The sequence below is a fragment of the Heterodontus francisci genome, chromosome 11 (genome assembly GCF_036365525.1).
Source record: "Heterodontus francisci isolate sHetFra1 chromosome 11, sHetFra1.hap1, whole genome shotgun sequence".
Lineage (NCBI taxonomy): Eukaryota > Metazoa > Chordata > Chondrichthyes > Heterodontiformes > Heterodontidae > Heterodontus > Heterodontus francisci.
The window spans coordinates 89,331,624-89,344,404 of NC_090381.1; the positions used below are offsets into that span (position 1 = coordinate 89,331,624).

A 12,781-nucleotide genomic window follows, 5' to 3' on the forward strand; every position below is an offset into this window, starting at 1 on the left:
CTAAATATTACATCACATCAATGGGAAATTTTATGCATTTCATACTACTTTTAAAACAAAAAGGTAATTTTGTGACAACCTTTGCAAACATGTTTAGAATTTGAGAACTCAAGTCACTTGATCTGCAAATATTCAAATTAATTAGCAGTTAGATTAGTTCACTGCTATATCACATGGGTGGGTGGCCAGCTCTTGTGCAGGTTGACTCATTCTCCCTCCACTCTTTAACATGCATTATACCCCTTTTGAACTACATGCAGAATACTTTCTATAACCCTCCTCAACCCCCCTTGATAAGCAGGAACTTGCCACATGGTGATCTGTAGCCATAAGCAAGGCTTTTTCCTATTCAGTGGCACAATACTTTCTAGTGACAACAAACCACTTTTCCCCCCGATATTTTTCTAAGAGGTAAAATTTTAGTTGTGATCATGTGGACATGCATGATATTGCACAGATTTAGCTTGATACTAAGAGCATAGTAATTTTGAGAATTTCCTACCATATTGCAGAGACCATAACTGAAGCTGAATATTAAATTCTTTGCAAATAGAAATATTTTGATGTTTAAATTTTGTATTCATATTGATAAATAATTATTCAAAATAAATGTACAATGATATAAAAAAATGTTTGCTTCCCATGTGGCTCAGCCGGTTTGTCGACCAAGCATCTGAGCCATAAAAACCAGCAAAGGTCCAGATTTCAACATGTAATTTCTGGTTTGCACTAAGTTTGCTGATTTCAGCTGTGGTGGTAGGATGGCAATTCGTTTCAGTGCCTATGGGATTGTGTGAAGATGGGGTGTGGGTGGGAGAAAGTGGGGAAAGGCAAAAAACTAGGCAGCAGTCCCAGTCCTGACCAATGCCCAGTGACTCCTGGAAGTGTGCTAGAAGATGACAGGATTAGGACAACCTATACAACAGCTGCTGATACACACCATTAAAAGCTCACGTGAATGGCCAGCTAGCTAAGGTGATGGAGGTTAACTGTTGTTTGTGGAACAGTACCCAAGCAAGGACCTATTGTCTTTGTTGGGGAATGCAGGGGGTGAAATTGACAGAAAACAAGAATGCAAGAAGTGCAAGAAATGCATTTTGATTGAGTAACAAATTCAGATGAATTTCTCAAGAATTTCTGTAACCTGGAAAATATTCACATGGTGGATAAGAGAACAAAAAAAGCCATCTTACCCTTTCAAGTGTGATTTCTTCATATTCATAATCTGCATCTGTACCATTAACCTGCAAAATAACCAAAGACACAAGTAAAATGCCAACTTAGAAAAAATAGTCACACTGGGGGAAAAAAAACTAAAAATGCTTCACATTTCCATCCTTATTTTAAGAAAAGCTTTCAGAATGATCGATCAGGAAATGATAAAACTGCAATAATTGCTTCTATGGATGTGGATTCATATTCACAGGAGACGGACTGAAACTTAGCAAACTGATTGCACTTGGGACCCAGATTTTGACAATTTTGGATCCTTTAACTTAATAATGAAAACAGTTTGATGAAACCCAATCAATCTCCACCATTAGTTTAAATACATAAATTACACCTTCCTGTAGGCTTTCATGAGTCACTCATACAAAGGTACAACCCTTGTGCCAGCCAAATCAAAGTCACAGTGCAATTTTCACACTAATGCAAATACATTAGATTTTATGGCACCAAAAAACAATTCAGCTAAGTGACAAATTACAATGTGACCAATTACTTTTAACTTAAATTAGCAGCTGAGAAAAAACACATTCTGTATATTAATACAGTAATGCACAGTAACCACCTGGTAAAAGTTAACTTACTCTATGTATTGTATAATACAATAGTTATTAATGTTGACTATGTTGCAAACTGAATAAGCTGCATCCTTCACAGCAAAGAAATAGATACTTGCAGACCAACACAATTGGTTAAGGGATAGACAAGTAGTAGTTTAGTAGTACAGAACTTGAGTATTGCTGAAAATAGAGACATGTTGCTGAAGCTTTTAGTTTTGCACTCATCAGGACAATCGCAAGAATAACCAATATAAGGGCAAACAATTTATACTGCATAAGAGAGTGCTGATTGGTTGGCAAGTGAACTCTGATTGGTAGAGGCATTGCCATGGCAAATGCACCAGTTTATGGTGACTGACAGTTAACTGGCAAGCTTTGTTTAAAATTTAAACCAGGCAGCTTGACTCTTGATTAGTCAAGGTATTGCCCTGAGGAACGAACCAGCCAATGGCTGTCAATTATTTTGTTCAGCTGAAATAGGTGCAATGTTTGTTCGTATTCTTTCTGTCTGCAAAAAACATAGATAGACCAGTATTAAAGTGGTCCACCAACAAACTAGAGTGTGGAATCCAAGGAAGTGAGGAAAGATTAACAAAAAGGGAGAAGCACAAATACAAATATTTCTTTTGTGAAACTGGTTGGCAGGGAGGTTATCAAAGTCAGAACAACAGGATTGCCATGCTGATGGACAGGCAACTGAAGGTTATGGAGCAAAATTTGTCAAGTAATGACTATTTCTTCATTAGTACTTAGAAATGCTCAGAGTCTTAGGTGGGGATGTGGCAGATTTGTATCCACCAGGTGGAAACAGCACCTTACCCAACTCCAGCTTTAGTGTTAGGTTCATAATGTCATCAGTTGGTAGTAAAATGATAAATTGTACCCTTGCTTAGTCCACAGGATTTGATGATAGATATCAATTATGGAGCTCTTGAAGTTTCTGCTGGAACCACCCAATTAGAGTGTGCAGAAATTCTTTCACCCTTTGGTATTCCTGCTCTGACTGTTCTTGAACAAGATCACTGTAGGAAATTATGGGAGTGTACACCTGTTTCTCAATAGTCTATAAAACAGCATAATTGGTCATTTTAATGCTGTAAAACATCACTTTGTAGAGAAACTCAGCTTTTGATTAGCTGGATAATTGCATATAGCTACAAAGTTACAAAGCATCACTGAAAGCCACATTTATCTAATGAATCAACAGTGGTGCACTGTGTTTAATATATCACTAAACTGGCTCAAGTGAGAATTTCAGAGCCACTTTAAATGAGTCCTTTTATATCTGAATTATTCAGCAGTACAAATTAACAATGGAATTTAGAAACAACTTGGCCTGAGCTAATGGCATCTGACCCAAAATCCCAGTGTTGAGTACACTCAAGTCATTGAGAGAAATGATGAGATAGCCTCTTTTCAGTGTTCAACTTGATATCTTCTGTATGGTTGTACTGAACATAGTGAAGCATATCAAAAAATACTTGCTTTATTCAGCACTACTAAACAGTAGTTCCCTCGAAGAATCACGATATCCAGCCACTGTATTTTTTTAAAGTACATTTGATTGGATAGTTGAGATGTTCATAATCAGATACCATTAACCTTTTTAAAGTATTCTCCAAGATGCATACACAACATTGAAAAAATAAAATTTCTTTACTTGTCTCAGATGAAATGCTTTGTATGATTATAATTATATCTAAGAATTCAGTGCTGTCTGCTACCATCTGAAGTCTGAAATATCAGGGAAATGAAATGAGGATGGAAGCTTTCATTGAGACTTTGAAGAGAAGAGAGAAACTGATTGAGATACAATTTTAGACCTTTCTCCTTACAATGAGATGTGCAGTGAGCCAGAAACAGATCTGTCTGGTGCCTTGGTAGAATGGGGTACTTTAGATGGGGGAAAGTAAGCAAATTAATTTGAACAATGGAATAGAGAAAGGTAGTCTTTGTGCCATTTAAAAGAGATGAAGTTCTACTGGTTTAAATAAAGGGATGCTCCCAGCAGAATTCAAATTGCTGCAAGGCATGCACTTAAAGATGAGGAATCTAGATAATAGAAATCACACTGGGCTGGATTTTGCTGTAGAAATAATGGTAAGGCCAACAGCGCTCATCATTCTTGAGATGTAAATTGGACGGCAACCTCTGGTGACTGCACACACACAATTAAATGTGGAAATCAGCAAGTTGCTATCCAAGTTGCTTTGCTTCTCAAAGCTTTGCTATGCCTGTAGCTTGCCAAGAGGCCTGACATTGAAACACATGGAATAGTGTGAAATTGCTGCACTTAACTATTGTTCTAGCCATAATCCCAAAGGACCATAGGCATCTCTCCCCATGAAAGAGAAGTCAGTTGGTGATGTATAGCTTGAGGGTCACCACTCCTCAAACGTGGGGCAAGGCAAGGAGCCAGGCCTCAATGAACTACCACAGCCAGTAAGGGAACTGAACCCATGCTGTTGGTGTCTTTCTACATCACACTCTACCCATCTAACCAACTGAGCTAACTAACCCTATAATCAGGAAAAGTTAGGGCTTGTCTATTTCAGTGAGAGTAAATTTGTAATGCAGCAATAAGCCTTGATTACAGCCAAACAACCACCCAGGCACTGCAAAATAACTTTCACAAGTGTGCAGTCTCATTCCTTCCGAACAATTTCTTTAGCTTTATCTTTGTCTCTTAGCTTTTTCAATCTCATCTTTCTTTCCCATTATTTTGCTTTCTGCACGTAATTTGGCACTGAATTAAATATTCTCACTGACACTCCATGGTTCAGACTCTTGTGCTGCTCAGTAACAACTCTTCAATCTGATTAAGGAGATGCACAGTTGCTTGCTCATTTCAGATGGGTCCTGGATACCCTGGAAAGGGAGCTGTGCCAAAATGGCTTTCTAATTACAGCATGTTCAATGCAAAATCCCATAGAAAGTCTGTGGGAAGTCCAAGTGTAACAAATGACAATATTATTTTTTAAAACAGCCACATGTAAAATAAAATTCATGCAACTTTGAACACAAGATTTTATTCCCTCAGATTATCTAATGGTAGCTTCACTTCAGTTAGTGAACCAAGGAGATTTAGATCTAAATCTAAATTCAATGTTTAAATCTGTTTTTCACGTCTCCAGGGAAAAATGTTACAAAATTCAATTTTGCATCTTGTAGACAATTATTAATTTTCAAATATCACCTTGACATATGAAAATATAGATACACATGGCACAGTGTGGCACAGTGGCTAGCACCGCAGCCTCACAGCTCCAGTGACCCGGGTTCGATTCTGGGTACTGTCTGTACAGAGTTTGCAAGTTCTCCCTGTGACCGCGTGGGTTTTCGCTGGGTGCTCTGGTTTCCTCCCACAGCCAAAGGCTTGCAGGTTGATAGGTAAATTGCCCCTAGTATAGGTAGGTGGTAGGGGAATTGGGGATGTGGTAGGAATATGGGATTAATGTAGGATTAGTATAAATGGGTGGTTGATGGTCGGCACAGACTCGGTGGGCTGAAGGGCCTGTTTCAGTGCTGTATCTCTAAATAAAAAATAATAAAAAACATGCTGCAGTTCTGAGGTAGATGGATTATGGAATTAGTCCTCGAGGGCTGGGCCAAGGTAGCTGAAGGTTCTGTAACCAATCGTGTGGTGAAGGAGGAAAAGGCAGAGTCCGAGGACCTGAGTATATGGAGAGGGATTACATGGCTTGAGACTGTACTGGAATGATGTGTAGATGACCACAAGGAACTTACTGTATTGGGAGATATGAAACCAAAGTAGACCCATGAGGACAGAGGGTGTGGGCAAGCTAAACTTAGTACAGAATAGCATACTTCTTTCACAAGTTGGAATTTATTGACAACGGGAGGCCAGCAGAGAGAAAACTTTGGAGTAATCATGTCTGGAGAAGAGAAGAGGGTAGGGCATTTCATTGTGGAGGGATTGTGATCTAGACTGAGTTTGGCAATGTTGTGGTAGTAATAAGCTGTCTTGGAGACGATTTGAGTGTGGGGTTTTAAAGCCATAGACAGGACTAGGAAAGGAGGTCCTGCATAGGGAGTATGAACAGCTAGGGGCTAACATAAAAAGAACTGCAATCAAACCAAAATTAAGAATAATCTCCATCTTATTACCTGAGCCACGAGCAAATTGGCATAGGGTAAATAAGATTAGAGCGATGAATGCGTGACTGAAAGACTGGTCTGGGAGAAATGGGTTTCGATTCACGGGACACTAGTACCAGTACTGGGAAAAGTGGGAGCTGTACTATTGGGACAGTCTTCACCTGCACCTTGCTGGGACAAGTGTTCTGGTGAGTTGTATAACTAGGGCGGTAGAGAGGGCTTTAAACTAAATGGTGGGGGGAAGGGATCACGTGAGAGAAGGTGTGTTAAATCAAAGGGAAACGACGAGATAATAGAGCAGGGTAGCAATTTGATTAACGATAAACGGAGTGTGGCAGGAAGGGACTGAGCATACAAACTTAAGAGTACACCAGCAGATACGGCCAGAGATTGCAGAGACGTTAAAAAGACAGAGTTAGAGGCTCTGTATCAGAATAGCATTCGTAACAAAATGGATGAATTGTTAGCACAGTTAGAACTGAATATGTATGTCTTGATAGCCATTATAGAGACATGATTGTAAGATGATCAAGGCTGGGACCTGAATATTGAAGGCTTTTTGACATTTCGAAAAGACAGGAAGCTAGGAAAAGGTGGTGGGTAGTTCTGCTAATTAAGGATGTCATTAGTACAGTAGCAAGAAATGACCTTAGCTCGAAAGGGAAAGATGTAGAATCAGTTTGGGTAGATAAGAAATGGGAAAGGCAACAGGTCATTTGTGGGAATAGTTTACAGAGCCCTTAACAGTTGTTACACTGTAGGACAGACTATACAGGAAGAAATAACTGGAGTGTAATCATGGGTGATTTTAATTTTCATGTAGATTGGGTGAATCAGATTGGCAGAGGTAGCCTGGAAATCGAGTTCATAGAGTACATTCAGGGCAACTTCTTAGAGCAATACATTCTAGAGCCAACCAGGTCTATTTAAGACCTGGTAATGTGCATTGAGACAGGATTAATTAGCAACCTCATGCAAAAGGAGCCACTGGGTGACAGCAATCATAACATGATAGAATATCACGTTCAGGTTGAAGGGAAAAAGTGTAGGTCCAAGACTAGTGTTCTAAACCTAAATAAAGGTAATTATAAAGTTATGAAGGTACAGCTAGCTGAAGTGAACTGGGAAATTAGGACAGTAGAGATGCAGTGGCAGACTTTTAAGGAGATATTTAATAACTCTCAAAGATTTAACCCAGTGAGAAAGAAAGACCGAGAAGGATGCAACATCCGTGGCTAAATAAAGAGGTTAAGGATAGTATCAAATTGAAAGAAATACTGTACAAATCTGCAAAGATTCATGGTAGGTTAGAAGATTCGACAGATTTGAAGAACCTGCAAAGAATGACGAAAAAAATTAAAAGGGAGAAAGTGGAATATAAAAGAGAAAACTAGCTAGTAATATAAAAACAAATCGTAAGAGTTTCTACAAGTATTTAAATAGGAAAAGAGTAACTAAAGCTATTGTTGGTTCTCTAGAGAGTCTGAGGAATTGATAATGGAAACAAGGAAATGGCAGAGGCATTGAACAGGTATGTGTGTCTGTCTGCACTGTAGAAGACTTTGCAAAGATACTTGAAAATCAAAAGGTGAAAGGAAGGGAGGAACTTAAAACTATCACCATCACCAGGGAGAAGGTGCTGTGAAAACAAACAGACCTAAAGACTGCCAAGTCCCTAGGACCAGATGGCCTGCATCCTAAAGTCTTAATAAAGTGACTGCAGGGATTGTAGATGCATTGGTTATAATCTTCCAAAATTCCTTCGATTCTGGAAGGGTCCAGCAGATTGGAAAATAGCAGATGTAACACAAGAAAGGAGGGAGACAGAAAACAGAAAACTATAAGCAGTAAGCCTAACATCTGTCATAGAGAAAATGCTATCTATTATTGAGGAGGTTATAGCAGAATACTGAGAAAATCATTATGGGACCAGACAGGCAACATGGTTTTGAGAAAGGGAAGTCGTGTTTAACTAATTTATTAGAGTTCTTTGAGAAAGTAACAAGCAAGGTGCTTAAAGAGGAACCAGTAGATGTGGTGTACTTGGATTTCCATAAGGCATTTGATAAGGTGCCACATCAAAGGTTACTACACGAGGTAAGAGCATATAGTGCAGGGGGTAACCTATTAGTGTGGATAAAGGATTGGTTAGCTAACAGGAAGCAGGGAGTAGGGATAACTGGGCCCTTTTCAGGTTGGCAAGCTGTAAGTAGGAGTGCCACAGGGATTAGTGCTGGGGCCTCAATTATTGACAATCTACATCAATGATTTGGATGACGGGACTGAATGCACTGTAGCTAAATTTGATGATGACACCAAGATATGAAAGAAAGTAAGTTGTCAAGCGGAAGTAAAGAGTCTACAAAGGGATATAGATAGGTTAAGTAAGTGGGCAAAAATTTTGCAGATGGAGTATAATGTGGGAAAATATGAACTTGTTCACTTTGGCAGAAATAGAAAAGCAGTATACTATTTAAACGGAGAGCGATTGCAGAACTTGGTGGTACAGGGGGATCTGGGTATCCTGGTGCATGAATCACAAAAGGTTAATATGCAGGTACAGCAAGTGATTACGAAGGCAAATGGAATGTTGGCATTTATTGCAAGGGAAATCTAGTATCAAAGTAGGGAAATTTTACTGCAGCTGTATAGGGCCTTGGTAAGACCACATTTGGAGCACTGTGTACAGTTTTGGTCTCCTTATTTGAAAAAGGATATAATTACATTAACAGTTCAGAGAAGGTTCACTTGACTCATTCCAGGGATGAAGGGCTCATCTTATGAAGAAATTGGGTCTGTACCCATTGAAGTTTAGAAGAATGAGATTTGATCTTATTGAAACATACAAGATCCTGAGGGGACTTGATAGAGTGTATACCAGAAGGATGTTTCCTCTGGCCGGGGAGACTATAACTAGCAGACACAGTTTAAGAATAAAAGTTCTCCCTTTTAAGACAGAGATGAGGAGACATTTTTCTCTGAGGTTCGTTTGTCTGTGGAATTCTCTTCCCCAGAAAGCTGTGGAAGCTGGGTCATTGAATTTATTCAAGGCTGAGTTAGATAGATTTTTGATAGACAAATGAGTCAAGTGTTATGGGGGGGTAGACAGGAAGATGGAGTTGAGATAAGCCATGATCTTATTGAATGGCGGAGCAGGCTCAAAGGGCCAAATGGCCTACTCCTGTTCCTAAGTCCTACGTTCCTATGCTTGCACCGGCTTTATCAAGTCAGCTAGAATGGTGGGGCGGTGGGGGGAGGGGGGGTGGTGAGGAGAGAAGGAGAACAGGAGGGAAAAGTTAAGTGGTCACGGAAGTTTCCATTTAGAGGGAGCTTTTGAACAAAATCCTTTATTTAAATATATTTAAAGCAGAACTATATAGTGCCTCAGATATTTGGCAAAAAAAAATTGTTTTTTCTCATGTATGATATATTCTATAACATTTTTATATGCAAAGGTTTATTTATTAATTTTGATTTCTCAGATTCTTTACATTTCATGTCCATCCTTAGCTGCTCTGAGGTGATGGGTTGCCTTCTCAGAAACAAATACAATTGCTATGAAATTAAGTACGGAACATACCGGAAATATTTATCAAACTGCATTGATCAAGGAAAATGCTATAAAAATCTGTTGTTGCAATATGTTGTAATGTATGATTAATGCTACTTCACTAGAACAGCAGCTCACACACACTACAGTGATGGTTGCTAAAATACACACACCTTTGGGTAAAGAATTCATTGCTCTCCATTCTCTACTGCATGAAATGTAAACTTTGAAAAATTAATTCTGGCAAGGTTGACATTAATCATCCATTCCTAGTTGTCCTGAGAAGGCAGTGGTGGGCCGCCTTCTTGTGGAAACATTACAGAACAAAAGCAAATTTATTAGATACTCAAGATAAACTTGTGGGTTGGTTTTAAAAGTTATATAGTAAAAATTCTTTTACTTTCCAAAAATTTTCAACCATTAAGCTTTTTTTTAAAAAAAGCACGCCATCGGGAAAAATCACACAAGGGCAAATTAAGTGGTGGGGTCTAAAATTGTATGAAGGATGGAGTTCATTTGAATTGTCTGGCAGCTGATAGCTTGTGTCAGAATGTAGAAAGTGTCATTAGGAGATACTTAAATTAGTTATGAAAGGAGGTTCATGCTATGTGTAGTCCAACCAGAGCTGCAGGGCTAACAGTTTACTTAGGGTGAGCCATAAAAGGCATGAACATAATTCCTTTTTTGATTAACGTTCAAGTATTAGAAATAAAATGCTGCAACTATATGCATACAGTAAAGGATTTAGATATTATAGGCATCTCTGAACATTGGTTGGATCACAAAGATAGTTGAAAGCATCCAAGGACTCTCAAACAACCCAGCTTGAGTGATAAGGAAGGGGGCAGGGGTGTGCAGATTTATTCGTAAAAAAGGACATAAGTGTGCCATAGGGGAAGAATATTGGTCAGCAGAAAGAGGCTAAGTGATTTGGATGGAGTTGGCCCCAAGTCATTAGTCATCACCTTATAGGCTTCCAGAATAACAGATGGAGCAAGACAGGAAAAACAGAAGTGTAGTGTTGTCTGAAGGATTTGCACTATTTGTTCATTAATGTATCTGTTTTATAGCAGCCAAGTTAACAGCGGTGAAGTGTGAATTATTTGCTGACAGTGTCAATGGTGGCTTCCTTGTTCAATATGTGAGGGAAGAGATTATAGAGGGCAGCTCCTTAGGTTTTAATACTTAATCATCCTTGTGCGATCAAAACACCAGAGCATCTGGGTATCTGGTTTCAATTTTACAATTAATGTCCAAATCCAGCTAAAGTTACTTTTACAGCAGCTGAGTAAACCCTTCACATTTGCTACAATGCTACAACCAGTCTGAGAAACTAGTTCAGGCTAGAAGTAGTGAGAGGGGGCTCATTCCTAAATCGGTGTGCTTATATCCCTAGCGGCTAGTTTTAGAGCTCAGACAGGTCTGTCAGGTCATTTCCTTAGATGGTACCTGTAGGGGACCAAAGAAATTAGAAAAATGGAGGAAGTATTAATAAAATAAATATCTGGAACAAGACAGTCATTTTAACATCAGTAAAATGTACATAAACACAAGCAGATGCAAATGAACAAGGAGAGGATTGAGTAAGAGGATCAAGAAAATTGTTAGAGAATGAAGTTAAGGGTGGAAAGAGACCGCACAGATCAGTTTACTCCATGCACTACAGCAACGACTCTTATGGGAGAAGTCAAATCTCAGGGTGGCTTCCATCTTTTCTCAGAAGCCGTCTAATTTTCCTACATCCAACTTTAGCCAAAACAGGACAATGCAACTCATTCATTTCTAGCCACACATCAAGCCATGAAATAATAGGGCAGTCTGCGCCATTCACCATTGTATTTGTCTAAAACTAAAAAGGTGGCACAATCCTGATTAACTCAGCTGCTTGAGACAGGTAAGTGACTGTCTGGGCCATAGGTTTCTCCACTGAAGAAATCAGCATTATTTCTTTGCCCTAATTGTGGATGTGCACTGCCTATTCACTTTCTGACACCATTTTGTACTCGACCTGAGAATCGACAGCCCTCATCAACTTGGGATTTTAATGCAAATCATTCTGTTTGGCAGCCAAGTGCACAACAGCTCACTGCCAACATTCATGTCACTCCACTATTTAAGAAAGGTGAAAGAGGGAAACCAGAGAATTATCGATCAGTTAGCCCAACATCGGTTGTTGGGAAATTACTGGAGTCTATAATTAAGGATAAGGTGACTGAACACCTTGAAAATTTTCAGCTGCTCAGAGAGCGCCAGTAAGAACAAGAGGATGCAAATTTAAAGTAATGGGTAAAAGAAGCAAACACAACCTGAGGAAAAACTTTGTCATGCAGTGTGACGTTAAAGTCCGGAATGCACTGCCTGAGACTGTGGTGGAGGCAGGATCAATCAAGGCATTCAAAATGGAATTGGACGGTTATATGAAAAGGAAGAACGTGCAGGGTTATGGGGAGAAGGCAGAGGAGTGCCACTAGGTGAAATGCTCATTGGGAGAGCTGGTGCAGACATGATGGGCCGAATGGCCGCCTTCTGCACTGTAACAATTTTGAGATTTTAAAAGGTAGGTCATGCCTGATGAATCTGATTGAATTTTTGGAAGAGGTGATTAAAGTTAGTGGACAAGGGAATGTTTATGGATGTTATTTACATGGACTTCCAGAAGGCATTTGATAAAGTCCCTCATAAGATTCTGTTAGCTAAAGTTGAAGTTCACTGAACTGAAAGCAAATTATTGACATGGTTAGGAAATTGGCTGAGCAGCAGGAGACAGACAGTAGCGATAATGGGCAGGCACTCTAACTGGCTGGATGTAACTAGTGGTTTTTCGCAAGGATTTGTGTGGGGGGCCTCAACTATTCACCATATTTATTAATGGCTTAGATGATGGGATACAAGGCCACATATCCAATTTGCCAATGGCACAAAGATAGGCAGCATTGAAAGCAATATACATTAAGTGAATGGGCAAAACTGTGGCAAATGTGAGGTCATCTACTTTGGACCTAAAAGGATATAACAGGATACTTTCTAAATGAAAAGCTAGAAACAGTGGAGGTTCAAAGAGACTTGAGGGTCCAGGCACCAAGATCATGAACAGTACAGAAAATAATCAAAAAGGCGAATGGAACGCTGGCCCTCGTATCTAGAGGAACGGAATACAAGGGGGAGGAAGTCATCCTTCAGCTGTACAAAGTCCTGGTTAGACTAACCTGGAGTACTGTGAGCAGTTTTGGCCACTGCACCTTAGGAAAGATATATTGGCCTTTAAGGGAATGCAGCATAGATTTACCAGAATGATACCTGAACTCCAAAGGGTTAAATTGTGAGC

At 39.4% G+C, this 12,781-nt stretch overlaps 1 protein-coding gene across 11 annotated transcripts in view; it reads right to left on the reverse strand.

The window, feature by feature from the left end:
* dlg1b (discs large MAGUK scaffold protein 1b) overlaps positions 1 to 12,781 on the reverse strand; it is a 438,658-nt gene that overhangs the window by 172,104 nt on the left and 253,773 nt on the right. For all 11 annotated transcript variants that reach the window (XM_068042457.1, XM_068042451.1, XM_068042454.1 and 8 more), the window contains one exon: positions 1,194 to 1,244. In XM_068042457.1, the coding sequence (XP_067898558.1) occupies positions 1,194 to 1,244 (51 nt within the window). The remainder of the gene's footprint in view (positions 1 to 1,193; positions 1,245 to 12,781) is intronic.